Genomic DNA, 22,295 nt, shown 5'->3' with positions numbered 1-22,295 from the left:
GTCCTTCCAATGAACACCCAGAACTGATCTCCTTTAGGATGGACTAGATGGATCTCTGTGCAGTCCAAGGGACTCTCAAGAGTCTTCTCCAACACCACAGTTCAAAAGCATCAATTCTTCGGTGCTCAGCTTTCTTCACAGTCCAACTCTCACATCCATACATGACCACTGGAAAAACCATAGCCTTGACTAGACGGACCTTTGTTGGCAAAGTAATGTCTCTGCTTTTGAATATGCTATCTAGGTTGTTCATAACTTTCCTTCCAAGGAGTGTCTTTTAATTTCATGGCTGCAATCACCATCTGCAGTGATTTTGGAGCCCCAAAAAAACAAAGTCTCACACTGTTTCCACTGTTTCCCCATCTATTTCCCATGAAGTTATGGGACCAGATGCCATGATCTTTGTTTTCTGAATGTTGAGCTTTAAGCCAACTTTTTAATCTCCTCCATCACTTTCATCAAGAGGCTTTTTAGTTCCTCTTCATTTTTTGCCATAAGGGTGGTGTCATCTGCATATCTGAGGTTATTGATATTTCTCCTGGCAATCTTGATTCCAGCTTGTGCTTCTTCCAGCCCATTTTAACTAATCTCAAATCATAATCTTTCTATAAAATGATACAAAAACCTACATTAATATTTTTGAGATAGAGATGAAGAATGAATTTACATTTCCCATCCTGTATTTTTTAGTCATGCTTCTTTTCTTTCTTTTTTGAAAATATTTATTTATTTGGCTATGTTGGATCTTTGTTGCAGTATGCAGGCTTAGTTGCCCTTGGGCATATGGGATCTCAGTTCCCCAACTGGGGATCAAACCCTTGTACTTTACATTGGAAGGTGAACTCTTAACCCCTGGACCAGCAGGGAAGCCCCCAATCATGTTTCTTTATCCTCCTTCACAGTTAGTGGGTACAGTATGGTTTGCTCTGTTGGCATTACCTCTCGGCTCTTTAACACCATTACTGTGCTATCAGTCACTGTCTAACTATATGTGATTCAATCATTACAAAGATGACACAGGTTTTTCACTTTTAAAGCACATTTGAATATGTTAAACTATTCTCTCAAATGAAAAATTAGCAGTATAATTCAGCCTAGATATTTCCCATATACCTAGGTATAACTATAAATACAGTAGACGTACAGAAAACTTTTTGGTAAATGGATAATCAGTCATTCTCAGGTAAAACTTCATTGCTAAATTCAGTTGTAGCGCCACTGAAATTCCATAACCTGATGGGTACTCCTGACTTTATTTACTGTGGATGTCATAACAAATCACCATGACCTTGGTGGCTTAAAACCATAGCAATCTATCTTCTCACAGCTCTGGAGGCCGGAAGTCTAAAATGAAGGTGTCTACAGGGCCATGATCACTCTCAAGGCTCTAAGGGAGAATTCATTCCTGTCTCTTCCAGTTTCTGGTGGCTGCCAGCATCCCCCAGCTTACAGCCCCAGCACTCCAATCTCCACCTCCACCGTCACGACGACTCCTTTTCTTTCTGTCACATTGCCCTCTGCCTCACTCTTACAATACCACTTGCAGTGGCATTAAAGCCCATCCAGATAATCCAAGATTATCTTAATTTAAGATCTTTAATCATATCTACAAAAATCCCTTTTCTAAGTAAGGTTCACATTCTCATGAATTCTAAGGATTTGGTGTGGGTCTCTTTTGGAGGTCATTTTTCGGTTTACTACACTTAGCTTAATCAAGAGATCAAATTTATCATCATGAATAATGGGACAAACCAACATCATGCATCTCCTGTTATCATGCCTTGAGAAACACACTATACCACCTATGCATTTTCCTGCCAAAAATGCACAACCTGAATCAAGTCATAAGAAAACACTAAAACAGCCCAAACCGAAATACATTCTTCCAAAACGTTAATGTCATGAAATAAGAACATTTCCAAACTGAAAGAGCACAACAATGAATTGCACTGTGTGATTTTGGATTAGTTCCTGGATTGTGGGGGGAAAAAAATTTCTATAAAAAGCCACTTATTAGGACCACTGGTACAATCTGAATAAGAACTGTATATTAGATAACAGCATCATATCAACATTAATTCTGGAATTTGGTCATTGTGTTATAGTTAGAAAATTTAAAGAACAGTGAGGTAAAGCAAATTTGACAAAATAGCAACTTATGAATCTAAGTAGAGAGGACATGGCTGAACTATTCTTGAAACTTTGCTGTTAATTCCAACATTTTCAAAACGAAAACTTGAAAGAAATGGGTTTTTTTTTTTCAAATGAAGCAAGCTATATTAACAGCAAATTAACTGTCTCCCTGCCAAATAATTATACTTTGCCTAAAAATTTAAACAGAAAAAAAAAAAAAATCCATCTATAGCATCTGGTCCTTTGGCCATTCCCTCCAAAAGAGCAGGACCTTTTCCTGTTTGTCTACAGTCACGGAAGACCGCGCACAAACAAGAAATCATCGTTAAAACACAGACACACTCGTTTATGGGGATAAAAATCTCCTGTCAAAATGAAAATGAAACAACTCGAAGAGGGAAGTTAAATATTCATCTTCTTGAGTACTTCACAGTAGGAGAAACAAAGGGTACGATTAAACCAGAATGCGTGGAAATGACATCCTTATGTTGACTTTTCAAAACCAGATTGAGATGAATGAAACAGATAGCATATAAGGGGAACCACATTTTAACCACAGAGACTCACTGAGGAATGTTATACATAAAAGAAACTGTTATTATTTTAATTGCTTAAACTTAAGATAACAGATTGGGCACTATCCTAAAACAGCAACGCATAAATTAGTGGGATGATGTTAGCAAGTCTTCTCATAATAAGCATAATCCATGAAAGCTGCAGTTTCAGGTCTGCAAGTAACAATCACTAAAAAGTTTCTCTCCCGTATGCCCTTTACTGGCAAACTGAATTATCTCCAAGTAAGAATTATATAATGAGACTTGTTCAGTTGCTAAGTCGTGTCTGATCCTTTTGTGACCCCATGGACTGTAACCCACTAGGCTCCTCTGTTCATGGGATTTCCCAGGCAAGAATATTGGAGCAGTTTCCTTCTCCAGGGGATCTTTTCAATCTAGGGATCAAATCTGCGTCTCCTGCATTGGCAGGCAGATTCTTTACCACTGAGCCACCAGGGAAGCCCCTTAATGAGACTAACACCTCCCATAAGAATCTAAACAAAAGACAACCAACCTGAAACTTCAAGTAAAGCAAAATGTTGACAAAGTATGCTTTGCAAGAAAACACTTTCCCCAAACACAACTGAACACTTACCTTCTGGCACAGGAAAAACTTCAGCTATTGAGCCTAAAATGGTTAAAGCTGAAAATCTAGTTGGGTAGGAAGAGCCAGGAAACAGTGCTTCAAAAAGACTATTGCAAATAGATGACATGAAATTCTAAAAAAAAAAAAAAAAAATTTACAGTAAACATAATTGTGCTAACTTACAATAGGTGGAGAAACAATAGAAACAGTGGCAGACTTTATTTTGGGGGGGCTCCAAAATCAGTGCAGATGGTGACTGCAGCCATGAAATTAAAAGACGCTTACTCCTTGGAAGGAAAGTTATGAACAACCTAGACAGCATATTAAAAAGCAGAGGCGTTACTTTGCCAACAAAGGTCCGTCTAGTCAAGGCTATGGTTTTTCCAGTGGTCATGTATGGATGTGAGAGTTGGACTGTGAAGAAAGCTGAGCACCGAAGAATTGATGCTTTTGAACTGCGGTGTTGGAGAAGACTCTTGAGAGTGCCTTGGACTGCAAGGAGATCCAACCAGTCCATCCTAAAGATCAGTCCTGGGTGTTCATTGGAAGGACTGATGCTGAAGCTGAAACTCCAATACTTTGGCCACCTGACACAAAGAACTGACTTATTTGAAAAGACCCTGATGCTGGGAAAGATTGAAGGTGGGAGAAGAAGGGGACGACAGAGGATGAGATGGCTGGATGGCATCACCGACTCAATGGACATGAGTTTGGGTAAACTCCAGGAGTTGGTGATGGACAGGGAGGCATGGCATGCTGCAATCCATGGAGTCGTAAAGAGTCTGCCACGACTGAGTGACTGAACTGAACTGAATAACAGGTTATCTTGAAAGTACCACTAGTATCATTCTACAGGGTGAATTTTTTTTTTTTCTGCTTTAGAGAGAAAAAAATTTTTTAAGCAATACTAGATGTTCACTTTGCTCGACGATTCAGATTGGCACCCTTGACCATGGGCTCATGACTTCCATGAATCCGATCTTTACAGAGTTAACAAGGAGTACAGAAGAAAACGGAAACATTCATTAAAAAGATACTGTGTACGCCCACATTCACCGCAGCACTGTTTACAGTAGCCATGATACAGAAACAACCTAAGTATCTATGGATGGATAAACAGATAAGTCAGTCAGACAGAAAAAGACAAATGATCTCACTGCTTATAGAATAAGAATAAATTAATTGTAAAAAGCAAAACAAAAACACCAAGCAATACAGAGAACAGATTCCAAAGGTGGAGGGGGGAGGCGTTGAAAAAATGGTACAAGCTTCAAGTTATAAAATAAATAGGTCGTGGGATGTTATGTACAATACGGTGACTATAGTTACAATATATAATACTCTATTATATATTTGGAAGCTGCTAAGAAAAAAACTTTGTATAATTTTATATAGTGAAAAATGTTAACTAGACTTAGTGTGATAATCATGTCCCAATACACACAAATAATGAATGACTGTATTATAGACCTGAAACTAATGTAATACATCAATTATACCTGATTTTTTTTAAGTTAAAAACAACAACAAAAAGTACAATTCTAACTACAGTCCAGATTGAAAAAACCTTTTTTTTTGGTGAAAACATGATCCATTCTGCCTTGACTTGTGTTTAAACTGTATGAATACTGATTTTCTTCACCAGAAGCATTCAAGCATCAAAAGTATGTATACTTTTTAAAGTTTTAAAATGACCAAAGAAATATCCAATATATATTACTTGATAAATTTGATAACTAAGTACTTGATATCTGACTATAAAGACACAATTCAAAACAAAGACCCAACTATTTTACTGTCTTTTATCTGCACCTTTGAGATTGTTACTCTGCCTTTCTGTTTATACAACTGATCAAAAATGAAAACTTTTAGTAAAAATGCAATTTTAAAAAAAAGCAATGTGGGAAATACTTCATCCAAGATAAATCTTCTTCCTCTAATTAAAACAAATAATTATAACTTTTACATAAGGCCAAAGAAAAAACTTATGAAGAAAAGCTGTTATCCTCAAGACTCTCATATATTGCTATGCTCCGACAACATATAGCTCATCTGCATATAAGCAGCCCCAGTCCCTGTCTTTAGACAGGATCCCTGCATTCAGTCAAGGATAAACAACCTTGGGGATTTATCCCGTAGGCCCTAACGACTTTATTCCTTTGAAATCCAATAAACTAGTTTCAATTGTAAATGAGTAGCATAGTATCCACATTCAAGAACAACAAGTTCATCCTTTAGGAATTATCCTAATTGCAGTGGCAATTACATTTTTAGAAATAGTTCTTCTTTCCCTCACCCAGACTGTAACCACAATGGAGGCAGGAATGACAGTCTATGGACTTCTTTGTCCCTAGTCCCGCAAAGAGTCTGCTACACACGCAGTAAGGGCTCAGTATATGCTCTAGTCTTTTCCCACTAGAAAAGACTTCTGGCCAGGCTTCCAGATACCTTGGCCTAGCATTCAAAACTCTCTACTATTAATTCCCAACTTGATTTTCCAACTCATCTCCCATTATTCAATTCCTCGGTCCCTCAGGTATCTTATGCATCACTCATACTAGTGAATTCACCATTCCCCAAATTCTCTCTGCACTCCCTTACTTCCAAGCCTTCACTCAAGCTGGTACTAAGGGGAAAGCTATTCTGATCTGGTTATCCAGAGCAGATCTGGATTCGAGTCTGGCTCTACCACTTCTGGGCTAAGGAAACTTGGATAGTTTGCTGATTCAACTTTTCCAAGCTTCACTTATCTCACTTGGTAAGTAACAATAATAATAATTCCTCTCTCACAGATTTACCGTTAAAGAATAAATGAGAACACTGATATAAAGCATTTTATACCTTAAAGTACTCTAGCTCAGAGATCCCCAACCACTAGGTCACAGACCAGTAACAGTCTGTGGCCTGTTTGAAACTGGGCTACACAGCAGGAGTTGGGCAGCGGAAACTTCACCTGTATTTACAGCCACTCCCCATCACTCGCAGTACTGCCTGAGCTCAGGAAAACAAGCTTAGGGCTCCCACTGATTCTGCATTCTTGTGAGCTTATAATTATTTCATTATACATCACAAAGTAATCATAATAGAAATAAACTGCACAATAAATGTAATACACTTGAATTACCCTGAAACCATCCCCCACTGCCACCCCAGTCCATGGAAAAACTGTCTTCCACAAAACCAGACCCTGGTACCAAAAACATAGGGACTGTATACCCAAAAGGTTGGGGGACCACTGCTATAGCTAATGTATTTTTAAGTACACTAGCTATTATTTAGGTATGAAATAACCTTCTTCACTAGACTAGAAGACACTTTTTCCAACTCATAGCCTCCTCTTCTCCCACAGCAATTAGTTTGTTGATTAGCACAGAGTCTACCAGATACTGCACACGACACCCACTATTCTAACAATGATCATAACACAGCTCCAAAGCTGCAACCTTCAAAAGCCACAAGAGTCTACCTACCGAAAGGAGAAAATATCAGAACTAGGAGACTGACTCAGATCAAGACTTTGAAGGACTAGTTTTCAAAAGCACAAAAGTTTTGTGCACATACACAAAAATTCAGAATGTCATCCACAAAATTGGTTTTGTGTTTCTAAGTACCTAATTGATATTTCACAAATGTCATTTTATTCCTTGCAAAAAGAAGCAAAAGAGATGTGCTTCTGAAGGACTAAAAAATGACTGCTCCACACACACAGTAAATACTCAGTACAAACTATAGTTACTTTTACTGATGCCCAGCAAAGTTTTTCAGAGTGATTAGAGTTTACAGATAGCATTCCTGTTTAATCCTCAAAACCAACCTTTTTAGAGAGGTTATTCATCCCACTTATAGACTCACTAAGGTAAGCCAAGTGGTCAGCGGCAGAATTGAGTCAATTTATACCCTTCAAGTTCAGATTATGACTTTCTTATGTTTTGTTGCTCAGATTTTACAAAGATGAAGCTAATTTCAACCTCTGTATTCTTTAGATAATGTTTAACCTTAAACAGATGAGTGACTATGTCATGGTCCCACTATATCATTTATTATACCTGTTTCCCTAAATGAAATAAAACAGGCGAGCTCTGTCCCCTATCTGGGTCTTACAAGAAAATATGCATCTGCTTCTGAGAGGACAGATCTGGCATAAGAAACCAGTGAAAAGTCCATTCTGTTCTGATGGACAGAAACTGAACCTTGGCCCAGACTACAGCTGCTATATCTGGGGTTCCATCCAGGCCATTAACTCCAGTGCCCTAAAATCCAGTCCTACTCTGCAGGCCCACTTCCAAACAGCATAGAGAAGAACCCCAGTAACTGGACCATGGGTCAGGAATCACAAACGTCAAGCCACTTTCACGTTAAGACGATAGGGGCAAAAGGTCCAGACACAACAGTCCTCTTCCTTGGGGAGCCGGTGGAGGAGTCGGGGCAGCAATTACCTTTTATTAAAGTACTAAATTTATCTGGCTCACATAAGCTGTAAAACATCAAGGCTAGCCCATTAATGTTATTCTGTAACAGACTTCAAGTCCCGCACTGGTTCCACAACTCAGGCTATCTTAAGAGAAGTAACAAAACACCAGAAGGAATATGTGAAACCCAGCTTGAGGGGAAAGAGCAGAGCACGCACGAGTATTATTTCTCTTTAACGTAGATGCAAAATTGTTTCAGGTGTCTTAAAGATCTGTATGTCTGGAAATCACCTACCTTATACTGCTGTAAAGAAACAGAAGGGTGTTGTCTGGTGGACTCATTCCCTGGTTCATGCTTGGATTTACTTTGCTCCAGTTTATAAAGTACCTGAGAGCTTTCCTGTATCCTACAAAACAACTTTGAGAAAAAGAAAAACGAAGTGTATGTGAGCCACATTAAGCTGAAATACCAGCTTGAAAGGCAAAGGAAGAACTTTCTAAATTTTTCAGACTAAAACTTCAGGCAAGGAGAGAACTGGTCTTCAAACGCTTGGTATTTACCATAGTGTTTCTTTCTGACAGAAAATCAACATTTACATTTATAAAACCAAAAACTCAAGTATTACTGCAGATCAGAATACACAGTTACCAAACCACAATTCTCCGATCTCCCTTAGGTCAATGTGAACCTAACGGTGATTAGGGTTACTCACGCCTATTCTCTACCAACTCTTTACCTCCGAAACACTTCAGGTGATCAATTTAAACTGAATGAGTCAATAAAGACCACTGCTACAGGCACTTATAGAAACGATAGAAATACAAGGCCATCCTTCCCCTTCTTACTAAAGTTTTCCTAAAATACCTCACACCCTGGACTTCCCGGTGGCCCCAGAGTTAAGACTCCATGCTTTCACTGCAAGGGGCACAGGTTTGATCCCTGATCAGGGAACAAAAACCCCAAATGCCATGAGGTACGGCCAAAAAATATATTTTTTTACAGTACTTTAAAAAAATACCTTGCACACTGAAAACTCCAGTGCTAGATTTTTTTCCCCCCTTTCAAAAAAAGAGCTCAAGATTGATTTATTACACCAAAGTGAATGGACTTTTTTCACTCTGAAGCCCAAATGTAAACTCAATCGGATCACAGAACAAGCAATTCACAGAAGTGCCACAAAGAGCTTTGGCAGTCCAATTCCACGACCCTTCTTCCCACACTCTCCCCAAATCTGGGCTCTTCTGAAAAATCATTTTCAGGGCAAAGTTTACCACTTTCCTACACTTTCTGAAGAGAAATTTTACCTTTTTAAGAAGAGAACAAATCTGTTGTCGCACTCCTGGAGACTGACTGTTAAGATTGTATGTGATAAAGAACTGGATCCACTGCATTTCTTCTGTGGAAACGATTTCTGTGCTTCGATTACTTTCACAAAGCAAGCCTAACGTATCAATGCGTACCTAAAATACACCAAAGAATAAGATGTGCATTTTTCAATGATGTGTTAGTTGCTCAGTATGTCCAACTGTATGCAACCCTGTGCACTCTAGCCTGCCAGGCTCCTCTGCCCATGGACTTTCTCAGGCGAGAATAGTGGAGTGGGTAGCTATTTCCTTCTCCAGGAGATCTTCCCAACCCAGGGATCAAACCTGGGTCTCCTGAATTGCAGGCAGATTTTTTACCATCTGAGCCACTATGGAAGCCCCAAAGACATATAAGCAAAGTCTAAACCACCTAACATGTTTAATTATCTACACAAGGTATCAAAGGCAGAAAAGAAAGATAAATCTCAGTGTACATATATGTATTTCAGAAAGGTCCTATAATCCCAAAGATCCTGTGATTACTTCTTATAAAATTATGTCATTAAATGTACAAACTGAGTATTTACAAAAGTTAAAAATCTTAACGATTCCTATTCCACAGTAATGTTTAACTACATTCCTTTTCCTCAGTGACCATTCTGCCCAGGACCACATCACCTCACTCTCCAATTACTGCCATGAACTTCTCACTGGTCTCCTGGGTTCTTTTTGCTCCCACTCTGAAAATTCATCTCTGTTTCCATTCATGCCACTTTCCTGGCTAAAAGAGGAGTGACTCTGGCTCCCAGTTACCAACTGGATAAAACCTGAAGTCTTCAGCCTAGTAATGGATGCGTCCATAGAATGGACAAAGGACTCCATTCTCGCCAAACAATGTCCTTAGTCCCCCTCCAGCCCGTGTTTACTTGTGTCCTTCCAGTTTGAGTGGGCACCAGGGTTTCCTTGCCTTGAATCACTTTCCTACTCAACCATCACCTACACTCAGACGAGTCTCTTCTTCTAAGCTTTCCAAGTTCTTACGCATAAAGATATACTTGTGCTATCTTTTAAAAGACTTTCCAGTTATCTTATGAAGGTTTCCTTATTCCCTAAACTAAACCTTAAGTAGCCCAAGTGCAATGTCTACACGCTTCACATCCTTCTTATGGAGCCCTTAAAACAGTGTGGGTATAATGTTGGGGGCTTCCATACTGCACTGCTATTAATAGATGAATAAATGTATCAGGGATCTACTGCATGTATGAATTCCCAATTACACTGTTTACTTACTTGGCAGTGCTGATGAATTAAGCCTTGCTTTATTCTTGCACTGGACACAAGGTCCCTCCAGGCATCAGTTGCAGACTGAAGATGTCCATGAGCTCGAGCTGTTCTTAGACAAGCCATCAAAGCTCCCAGAGCCCCTCTGCTGTCATAAGATCCTAAGGATGGAAAAGGTTACTGTTGTCTCAAAAACAGAGCAACAAAGACCACCACTGTGCTATTAACAACTTCAACAATTCCCATGTTTCCCATTAACATTGTTATTTCATGAAGTAAAAATTGTATTTTTAGCTAAACTCTAACATGAATTAATGTTCCTAGTATAAAACCATTATTTAAAAGGATTTAATAGGTCTTATGTCAATGATTTCTGTAAACTGAATCCACTTATTGTTAACTTCAAGAAATCATAATTTTTGGCTGATCTTTTTACCTTTTCCGTGACAGTTAAAAAATTAACCAGCAAGTCAATCAGGAAAAAAAAAAAATCAGGTTTAATTTAATCAGAAATATTTAAAACAATAAAAATAAATAAAATTATTTTCAGCCAAAAATAAGAAAAACACTTCTGTGGCTAAACACCATTATTTCTCTAAAACCAAACACCAAACCTCCTTGTATATCTTGGAGTTACTGTGTCTTCTTAGTAAAGAAGATAAAAGGGAATCACAAAGACCCTGACGCTTTCACAGGCCAGGACATCAGCTGTTATTAACAGGACAGGGAGCTCTAGGTTCACAGGAGACCCTGATTTAATATAAAGACTGTCTAGCTTCAGAACAGACTCACGGATCCTCAGCTTTAGATGGCTTCTCAAAAATGGAAGAGGGATCATTGTTAAACATTATAAATAATGGCTCATTTCTATGTACAGGAATCAAATCTTCCAGCTATCTCATGGTTATTCTTTGAAGGATTGAAAGAATAACTTTTTATTTGGAAATAACCTTAAAATGTGATGGAGGGTACCTATTCCTCCTGCATTAAACAGAATATAATAAATGTATGCTTTACATGATGGATCAGGATCATTGTTTTATACATTAATTACTAAATTATGCTTTAATGCAACGATTTCTTCAAAGTTACTGAATTCCAGTGGGATGTTTACACTTATTCTCAACAACCAGAGAGAGTTTTTTCCTGAGGTCATGCTTCTAAATTTTTCTCTCTTTCCTAGAGACAAGTACTTACTATTGCTAATTTACCTATCTTTAACCTTGCCTACATCAATTTGTAATTACTATCTCAACCACCTGAATAAGTAAATTATATAAAACACACAAACATCTACTCCAGGCTGAAAAACAAATAATAAAAACTTGGTAAAATGAATTAAAACCTAGTAATCAAGGAAACCTCATAATCATAACTGCAATCAATCTTTGGCTTGCAGAAATGACTTTAGCCAAAAAACCTATTTGGCTGGATATAGAAACATTCATTTCAATACACAATTTCTATCTTTAATACCCTCCTTTACTATTTACATATTTGCATATTTAATATTACATGGTAATATTAAATTTTGAATATGGCCAACATCTCAGGTAGGTACCTCTATTTAAGCAGTTTACCTAGAAATTACTAAAACAAAAAAAAATTCATTTTCTTACCAGTTTTAACATCAGCAGAAGTCTGAAGAATCTTTACCATATAGCTTAAGCTCTCAGGGTTGCAGTTCAGTAATTTTGGCAAGTAATAATCAATCACATAAGATTTCTGATCCAGACTTCCTTCACACAGCACACAAAGAAGAGGGGAGACCCAAGTCTCGTGCCACTCGTCAATCCAAGTGCTGTCGGCAGCCTGGGATTTCAAACGACTCTTATGATTTTTAAACATGGTTTCCAAGAGGTCACTTGCATAAGGCACCAGAGACTGGTCCCCCATCACCTCTAAGACTTGCAATGGAATGGTTTTAGCTAATGCCAAAATATGGTCAATTCCTATGAAGTCTACTAAACAACCAAGGCATGTGTACTTTCCTTTACTATGCCATTCCAATCTCAGAAGACTCTCGGTCAGTTCAAAAATGAAACGATCAGCAGACAAATCTGAACCTGACTCTTCTACAGTGAGCTGGTGCATTTGGAGAATATTTCTGAATATGATTTTGGTTTGGTGTCTCAAAGCATCCAGTGGATGTTCCCAGTGGGTATAGACATAGTCCAAAAGCCTCCTAACCACATCTGCATTCCCATTCAGGCTGTCCTTTAGGCTTGGGGAACTTGAGTCAAGGACTTGTATAGCTGAATTAGTCCAAGATGCCAAAATCCTAGACAGAAACATTTCCAGAGTTGACTCCTTGATCCTGAAGAAAAATGAGGCACATTAGTATAAACTGAAAAACAAAAGGAGTCTAATTTTATAATCATTTAGACCTTAAAAATATAAAGAATGATCATAAAATTGAATTATCATTATATTTACAGCAAAAATAAACACAGCCAAAACAAATCTCAAATCTTTCCATTTTGTAAAAGTTAATCCAAAAAAGCACCTAAGGAAACTTGGTTCATTATTTTAATTGTGGTGATGGTTTCACAGGTATTTAAAAATGTACTCAGGGGCCAGGGAGGGGGAATATTATAGTGAAGCAGGTTTCTCTGGGGGCGGAAATGAAAGTTGATTGTGGTGACAGTTGTAAAACCCTATAAACATACTGAAGAAAAATAACTGAAATTGCACAATTTAAGTAGGTGAATTGTATGGAAAGTAAATTATACCTCAATAAAGCTGTTATAATGACTTTAAAATGTACATAACTTGCATTAAAACACACACACAAAATACAATCCAATGAAGTCAGAGACCTCATAACAGTTCTGGCTTGGGTGCTTGTAGGTAATATGCTGTTAGGTAAGCATTTACTTTTGCTAAGCTTCATTTTACCCATTCAATAGATTGGGTTTCCTATCCTATCCTATCTATCAGACATGTGAGGATCACAATTAACTACCTATGTTGATGTTATTCATAAACTCAAAAGCACTATCCATATACAAATATTTATGGTTTTTAAAAACGCTCACATAAGAGACTGAATGCTAAAATTAACTTGACAAACTGTCACAAGTTAACCTGCACTAAAATTTCTCTCTGCGCCATCACCCCATCTTCTCCTGTTCTACTTTCACACCCACTTCATTCTCTACATATATCTCCCTTTTAATTTAAGAATACCCTGACCACTTTTCACTGAGCTACTAAGCAAGCTAACTTAGCTGCCATCTTATAAACGTCTGACGAGCAAAGCAAAACATGAGACGAAACTCACTGTGAACTCAGGGTGAACAAAACATGCACAGTATTCAAGAGCAGGGCCTCCCCACTGGGGCCCATCCTCCCCTCCTGCCAGTCCAACATAGTGAGTGTCCCCTGACACAGGAAGAGGAGAGCTGACGGCGGGACATCAGCACAGCAAAGGCTCTTGCAGCAGCTCAAAAGCCACTCGGGGGCGCTGGTGGGGTCCACGGAACGGAGAAGCACACTACTTATCTGCAAAAATACAACAGAGCTGATATACAGAGCCTCTGAAACTTTCCAGAGATACTTCAAAACATAAATGCAAAATGCTCTTTCCCCTGAAACAGCCTAGGAAAAACAGCTGAACCTAAAGGCAAAAAGCCACAAGAGTTAAAATTATTATATCAAAAGGAAAAAAAATTGAATCTAAGTATATGGACCATTTTGCTGGTCTGAATGTACTGCGAGAGCACAACACATTGCCCCCTGCAGGTGGATAAGCGTACTAACTAATGCTTTTTTTAGAGGTGGTTTGAGAAATCAGAATTTTTAAACTTTATCCTACTTTCTGTGAGCTCATAAAGCAGTACACATCTATTTTGCATAAAGTAATTTTGCTCTTAGTAAAGAACTAAAATAAGTTTCCTCAATAAGAAAAAAATACTGCTAGTACTAAATCCAAGAATTATGGCCCAAATTATGAACTTACACTGTCCATATAATCAAATTCACTGAACAACTAACTGATTCTAGTACAATATCTGGGTTAGTCTTAAGAAAAATAACATATTTACCAAAAAGTTATTGCCAAATATACCTATACATCAATCTCTATGTAATTTTTTTTTCTAGTTCCACCAGTTTATTGCTACCAACCCGTCTCCCTCCACCCTCCTCACGCCCGTGTGCTCAGTCATGTGACCCCATGGACTGCAGCCCACCAGGCTCCTCTGTCCATGGACTTTTTCAGGCAAGAATACTGTAGTGGGTTGCCATTTCCTTCTCCATCTGTATAATTTTAATGTTATAAATATCTTTTATGATACTGAGAGATGGAACTGAAAACAACGCTAGGGAAAAACAAGGATATACACCCAAAAATGTTGACAATGATTATCTTCATGAGATGGATTTACATGTGACTATTATTGCCTTCTTTCTGCTTTATCCAAATTTTTGAAACTGTCACTTATTTTATTATTTTTGTGGCTGTGCTGGGTCTTAGTTGCACCATGCAGGATCTTTTGTTGAGGCTCATGGGCTCTCTAGTTATGGCACAGAGGCTCAGTAGTTGCAGTGTGTGGGCTTGGCTGCTCCTCGGCACATGGGATCTTTAGTTCCCCAATCAGGGATTAACCCTATGTCCCCTGTATTGCAAAGTGGACTCTGAACCACTGGACTACCAAGGAAGTCCCAAGACTGTCAAAGACTGTCACTCATTATAAGAGAAAAGGGTTATCAGAAAGACTATGAAAAAAAAATGTTTTAATTCACTCTTTATAAATATTTTTAAAACATGTTTAACTATCAACAAAGTACAATTGTAAACAGGACATGCACTTACCAAATCAGGAATCTTTTCAGGTGGATGAAACATAGCCTTAATAAAAAGAATAACAGCTAATCCAGATGTACTCTGAATTGTCTGTAAGAGACCATCTATTTGCAAAAAAGCAGAAAGCATGTATTAAACAATGATAGATACTGTAGTATAATAGAAAGAGCACATGCTGTGGGGCCAGAGTACTGGGTGCAATTTCTAGCTTTACCACTTACTAGGTTAAGCCTAGGTTAAGTTATTTTACTTCCCAGGGACTCAGTTTTCTCTTCTGTAAATTGGGGAAAAAATAACTCGATCTGACACAACTATTGTAAGGTTGAAGTAGATAATGAACATAAAGGCTTTTATGCCCAGCACACAAATACTCAACCCAAACATCCATTCTCGCTTCCTCTCCATCTGCTGCCTCCCAGCACATGCCCCAGCAGTACCTCCTGGCCCCTCTCTTCCACTGCTGCATGTGCATCTCAACTCCCATATACATTACTTTTCCTGAAACTGATTTCAGGGCTTGTGTAAAGAACCTACATCGGTACTAATTACAAACTCTGCTCTCACTGGCACTGTACCCAATGTAACCAAACTGTTGGCGTACTTCTTTTCATTATCTATTAGCCTCTGGTTTGTAAGAAAGTATACAGAATAATACAGTGGATTACTCAACACGGGGTAAGAATTATGAATAGCTACTATAAACGACCTTCCAAAAATTTATTCTGCCCTTCATCCAACAGCTGTTAACTTTGACTTTGATTGGGACATCCATGTGCCCAAGCAAAGACAGGCTACCTGTTTCCTCAATCTTCCTTACAACTAAAGGTACCAGAGGACGATTCAGGCTACTGGAATATAAGTAGAAATCTTTTGGCTATTTTTTTTTCTTTCAGATTAAAGGTAAAGATGTAACTGGTCCTCTTTCCTGCCCTGAATACAGACAAGAGGTCTGGAGGTAGAGCAGTCATATAGTAACCATGAAACAATAAATACGGGGATGAAAGCCAACATACTGAAGACGGCAAAGCAGAAAGGCAGAAATGTTTCATCCATTTGAAAAATATGATATGTCCTTTAATCTACAGGTGCCCCCTTCGCCCTTTTCTTGTTATAATTTCTGTTGAAGAACTCTGGCCTTTTAACCTGCACAGTTTCCCACAATCTGGATGTTTGTTTACCCCTAGTGCAATTCAACACATTCTTCTGTCCTCTGTAATTCCTGCAAACTGGCAGGTGACTGAGAGACGGATCAATCTCAAGTTCAATCCCTCTGGGAAAAACTACAAGTGGTAAAATCAAGACCACCAAGCAAGAGGCACGTGTTATCTGGTTGTCTCCTTCTGTAATGTTAACAGCCGTTGATGCTTAATGCCCATCTCAAGTCACTGGGAGTTACAGAACATTTTCTCTCATTAACGACTTGGTTTCCTGGTGGTACAGATCATATGGACAGAATCAGCGTGAGACATAAGGAGGAAGAATGACCCCACAGTGACCACGGGCATTATTTGAAGGAAGCACCCGCTGCTAAGGAAAAATGCATGGGCTACACTAAACTTTCCAGATCTTACCTTCAAATTTGGAAATTCCTCAAGAACTTTATTTCACTTTTTAAAGTCTGTGGCTTTTCAACACTAAAGTTGTTACGTTTTCTGCTTTGTATACAATACACACATGCACATACGCACAGACATACACACACACATTTAGAAAAGTCCTTCAGTGTTATCCCAATAAGTTGAACTGATATCTTTGAAAGAAAAGGTATTAAAACCTTATAATCCAGGATCTTTCCCCACTTTGAGGGGCTGAGGGAAAGGAAGTTCTATTATCACAGGTAAGTATTGAATATCTCATACCATTAGAAGTGAAAACAGATTAACACTCAATTATAATCATCATTTGTATGCTTTATACTTACCATCACTTAAAAAGTTGGTAAACATACTCAGCAGTCCGCACATACTTTGCCAAATAGGAGAATTCTTCAAATGAAGTCTCTGGAAACCCTGTACTTTCTGTACTAACATCACTGAAACTCTAATGCTCACCAACAAGTCATTCATCAACTGCGTTTGAACAATATGATTTCCAGCCAATTTTCTACAACAAAGACAAGACATTATTACAAAAGAAAAGTCAAAATGTCACCTCTTTTCTCACCAAAATAGTTCCTCATCAAACAGCCAAAATCAATTTTAGATTATAATCAACATCTATGCCTTTTTTCCATTCCCAGAAATATTCAATTATGTAGACATTTATTGCAAACTTTTGACACTCTTTTAACTTAGCTCAAAATTTTCCCTTTTTCTCAGCTAATGACTAACTTCATTTCTTCTTTTTGAGAGCAAAAATAGCAAATCAAGAATAAATGACACAATTTTTAAATCTGAATACTCCCCAACTTTGCCATTTCCTTGACCTGACTTCCAAAATGCTCTCAGATTTTCTCCTATTTCACTTTTTTCATGCTTCTGAGACAACATGGCTAGTTCATCCTCTTCTCCCTGATGCCCTTACATTAGATTTCACCACAACTCAGTCCTTACCTCTTCTGTCCATCTAATTCACTCCCTTGATGCTGAGTTCATTTAGCTCATAAGCTTTAAATTAGAATCTATATGCTGACAATTCCCCAATTTTCATCTCCAGCCCAGACCTCTCTTCCTAATTCCAGACTTGTATGTACAACTTTCTATTCACTATCTTCACCTGGATGTCTGACAAACATTTCAAGCTACATGAACTTATCTGTAATTCCACACTCGCTCCACCTGCTAGAATCTCTATCCTACAGAAAATGCAATTATCCTTGACTCCTTTCCCACTCACCCTATCTGTAAGAAAATCCTGTGGTTCTTACCTTCAAAATACATCCATTATCAACCACCTCCATTGCTACTCCCAGCCACTCTCATCTCTCCCTCACTGTTATTGTCAGAGTCTCTGAACTAGTCTCCCAGCTTCTATGCCTGCTACTTGCAATCTATTCTCAACACAGCAGACTGCAAGAGTGATATTAAAAGAAAAATCAGGGAAAACGGTTTGGGGGTTCCTCAAACAGTGACACATACAATATTTATACGATCCAGCAATTCTACTTCTAAGTATATGCCAAGAGAACTGAAAGTAGAGACTCAAACTGTTATTTATGTATCAATGTTTATAGCAGCATTATTCACACTATTTACATTATTCACAATCCAAATGTTTATCAACAAGTAAATGCAGAAACAAAATATGGTCTATGCATAAGATGGAATATGATTTCACCATAAAAAGGAATGAAATTCTGAAACAGACTACAACAGAGATTAACCTTTAAAACATTATAAATAAGTCAAACAAAAAAACAAAGACAAATACTGTATTCCATTTATTTGAGGTATCCAGAATTCAAAGAGACAGAAAGTAGAATAGAGGCTACCAGTGGTTGTGGGAAGAGATAAAGACAGTGAATTTGCTTTTGGATACATCAAATCTGTAAATCATTCAAGTTGAGATGTCCAGAAGACAACCACTATAGAAGCCTACCACTCACAAGAGATCTAACTTGGAGCAATAAATCTGGGCATCCGAAGTATAGTGATGTGGCTAACACCAAAGAAGTGGACAATCCAAAGCAGTCAAAACAAACAGAACGGAAAGGACAGGACTCACACTGAAAAGATGAGCAGAGAAAGAGAAGCCTAAAAGGGGATGAGAAGGAGCTCCTGGTAAGGCAAAAGAGATCTTAGGTTAAAGATGGCACACAGGTGTTACTTTTATTCTCCCCTCAGAGCCTCCCTAAACCACAGCCAAGGGATTTAAAACATTAAAAGACATAAATACACAAGGGCAACAAACAGACAACAAGACAGTACTAAAATTTTAATAGCAGATGGATGAGTGATAACTGACTTAACAGAATCAAGAATGATTCTGAATCCTAAGTCAGAGAACACACCCAGAGCAACCTGATTTGCAGCCCCTAAGGGCTAAAAAATTGTTGCCACCAGGTGCTCCTTGACATGAAGGAAAATGTAGGGATGAAAACAGGAAGAGTGGTTACAAGTCTGCTGAAGAAGAATGCCAACTCTGGGCCATACCTCCCAGCTAGCAAACATTCCTTGGTTTTACCTCTAGGGAAGGTAAAACAGCAAGTGACTGGACAGGAAGAGAACACACAAAGTTAAGGCAACGATACCGTATTGCAAGCAGGAGAATCAGGAAAATGTCTGCACAATAAATGCTAAATGTCAAAATCTCAGCTTTAGTCCCTCACTCAGCAACCAGAATATTAAGCCAGTGGTTTGAAAAGGTTCTTCCTTGGCAAATCCACTACTCATGCAAAAAGAACTAAAGATACTGACATCAAAGGGTTCCCCAAAGAAACAGTCCAGCTAGACCAGACTTCAATAAGGCCTACAATCAACCCCATCCATACGTGTGTGTGTGCTTAGTCATTCAGTCATGTCCAACTCTTTGCAACCCCATGGACTGCAGCCCACCAGGCTCCTCTGTCCATGGGGATTCTCCAATAAAAGAATACTGGAGTGGCTTGCCCTGCCCTCCTCCAGGGGATTTTCCCAACTCAGGGATAGAACCCAGGTCTTCCGCACTGCAGGTGGATTCTTTACTGTCTGAGTCACCAGGGAAGCCCCCATCCATACGTACAGAGGTTCAAATCAAGTCTCAGTGCCCCAGTCTTAAATGAACACTCAGACAAGGATTACCAGACTTCCAAGGAAAGCTTCTGGCAACAAACATACTGACCAAAAGCAGCAAACAAATAAGCAGCTTGAAAGAAACACAGACCTATGTAAAGATACGAAAACTTTAAAAAAAGAACTCTACTATTAATATCCTCAGAGAGATAACAGAGCATATGTCATCCATGAAATAACAACAGGATGCTATGAAAAAGAAACACTCAGGTAAAGAAAAGAACTCTTCCCTTTCTCAGTTATTCTCATAACTTATTTGATTTTTTTAAATTAAATATCAAATTTCAAAAAATAAATTTAAATAATTACATCTAATATTAATGGAGAGGGATGGAAAGAAGTACACTCTGGACCCTTCTTAAAAATTTCCTTGTACAAAGACAAGGCGTGTGTGCATGCTAAGTCGCATCAGTCATGTCTGACTCTTTGCGACCCCATGGAATGTAGCCCACCAGGGTCCTCTGTCCATGGAATTCTCCAGGCAAGATTATTGGAGTGGGTTGCCATGCCCTCCTCCAGGGGGGTTTCCCGACCCAGGAATAGAACCCACGTCTCCTGCGGCTCCCACATTGCAAGCAGATTCTTTACCACTCAGCCCAGGGAAGCCCGTACAAAGATAACGTACACACAGGCACGAGCATGAAGACACGAAACACTTGCCTGTTTTCTTCTGAGATTTCAATTAAACTCTTCTGCAGAAAATGAAGCACTGAAACAAAAGGGACATAGGAAAAAATCAGAATTTAAAACTGTGAACTCTGACTTCAGCACAAGAAAATATTTCAAATCATTGCTACCTAAAACGATATCATAAAGGTAGAAATTTAAAAGGAAGGAGTGTGATATACCTTCATCATCGGTAGTACTCCACCTACTGCCAAGAAACTTAAAAGAATCAGTTACAAAATGACTTATACAAGCAGTCACCTCTCAGAATAAAATAAAATAGAACTTACCATTTTCAAGAAGATTATTAACACTTGATCTACCTGTGGGGAGAAAATTAACACTGGTAAGGAGTTTCAGAACTAAAATTAACACCATTCAAAACACTGATGGAATGACAGATGTTAGCCAGAAAAAGTACTAGAAAAAAGCTAGCTTACCCAAGTCAAAGTTTTCCATACAGGAAGATATATTGTCGATAACTCTTCTGTAAGAGTAGAGATCAGTACTCGTATTCAATTCTTCCTGAAGACGAGAAGTAAAACTTTGTGTAGCCTCAATTAGAAAAAATTCAGGTAGGCCATTTAGTGAGCTAGAAAAAAAAACAAATATTAAAAATTTGACAACCTTACAGCATGTTCAAGGAAATGTTGGGAGAGAAGAGAATATTACAAATGAAGAAATACTGAACTGTATCTTCAAAATACAGTCAGAGAATAGCTTCACACCACTATCATTGGAACTCCTTGGTCTAGCATCTCTCCTATGGTCTTCCTGTTTCCAACCTGCTTCGCTCCCTTTCCAAGGACTAACCTCAACAGAGCAGCCAGACGGATATTACTAAAACACCATTTATTTTTCTGCCTAAAACCATCCTACAACGTCCTTCTCAGTGAATGCAGTAGTCGAAGTGCTTACAATGACTTCTGAGACTTTATACAATATGGCCCCCCCATTATCTCTCTGGTTCATCTTGATCCTTGTTCACTTAGCTCTAGCTACACAGCCTTCCTTCACTCCAACAACATGCCAAAGTCTTTGTACTTGTCATTTCCTCCACCTGGAGTTCTCTTCTCTCAAATATCCCATATATTATTTCCCATTAATCATTTCCTCATCCCTTTCAGGTCAGTCTCAAAGATCACCCGATCAATGACACTAAACAAAGATATCTGAAAAGACTACTATATTTTAAACTGTAGCCCTCACCCCATCCTTGGTACTCCCTTTCCTACTTCTCTGCTTTATTTCTTTATCCATAGCACTCATTCCCTCTAATTCCTATATATTTTGCTTATTTTTCTATCTCCTGTCTTCCTCTTAGAAATAACCTCCATTCTGGACTGTTTCATTCACTGTGTCCCCAATGCCTAAAAGAATACTTGACACATAGTAGATAACAGTAAAAGTCTACTGAATGGATAAATTAAATACAATGCCAATTTCACCACAGTGAATCTAAATTAACATTTTTAAAAATATTGACTCAACAATTCTAAAGTTTTTCTGGAAGGAAAAAATATTGAGAAATAGGAATATTGAAGATTACAATTTAGCAATACCTATTAAAAAGCATCACTACCAACAAAGCTAGTGGAGGTGATGGAATTCCATTTGAGCTATTTCAAATCCTGGAAGATGATGCTGTGAAAGTGCTGCACTCAATATGCCAGCAAATTTGGAAAACTCAGCAGTGGCCACAGGACTGGAAAAGGGCAGTTTTCATTCCAGTCCCAAAGAAAGGCAATACCAAAGAATGTTCAAACTACTGCACAATTGCACTTATCTCACACACTAGTAAAATAATGCTCAAAATTATCCAAGCCAGGCTTCAGCAATATGTGA

At 38.3% G+C, this 22,295-nt stretch overlaps 1 protein-coding gene across 4 annotated transcripts in view; it reads right to left on the bottom strand.

The window, feature by feature from the left end:
* Window positions 1–22,295, bottom strand: part of THADA (THADA armadillo repeat containing) — a 327,908-nt gene that overhangs the window by 298,607 nt on the left and 7,006 nt on the right. For all 4 annotated transcript variants that reach the window (XM_012172732.5, XM_042246242.2, XM_012172738.5 and 1 more), the window contains 11 exons: window positions 20,891–21,042; window positions 20,741–20,773; window positions 20,445–20,493; window positions 16,997–17,178; window positions 15,085–15,179; window positions 13,552–13,772; window positions 11,888–12,585; window positions 10,278–10,429; window positions 8,988–9,143; window positions 7,978–8,100; window positions 3,283–3,406 (listed from right to left, as the gene is read on the bottom strand). In XM_012172732.5, the coding sequence (XP_012028122.3) occupies window positions 3,283–3,406; window positions 7,978–8,100; window positions 8,988–9,143; window positions 10,278–10,429; window positions 11,888–12,585; window positions 13,552–13,772; window positions 15,085–15,179; window positions 16,997–17,178; window positions 20,445–20,493; window positions 20,741–20,773; window positions 20,891–21,042 (1,985 nt within the window). The remainder of the gene's footprint in view (window positions 1–3,282; window positions 3,407–7,977; window positions 8,101–8,987; window positions 9,144–10,277; window positions 10,430–11,887; window positions 12,586–13,551; window positions 13,773–15,084; window positions 15,180–16,996; window positions 17,179–20,444; window positions 20,494–20,740; window positions 20,774–20,890; window positions 21,043–22,295) is intronic.

This window comes from Ovis aries, chromosome 3 (assembly GCF_016772045.2).
Source record: "Ovis aries strain OAR_USU_Benz2616 breed Rambouillet chromosome 3, ARS-UI_Ramb_v3.0, whole genome shotgun sequence".
Classification (NCBI taxonomy): domain Eukaryota; kingdom Metazoa; phylum Chordata; class Mammalia; order Artiodactyla; family Bovidae; genus Ovis; species Ovis aries.
Note: the sequence above shows the minus strand (reverse complement) of the source record. Positions and strands in the feature narration are given on the sequence as shown.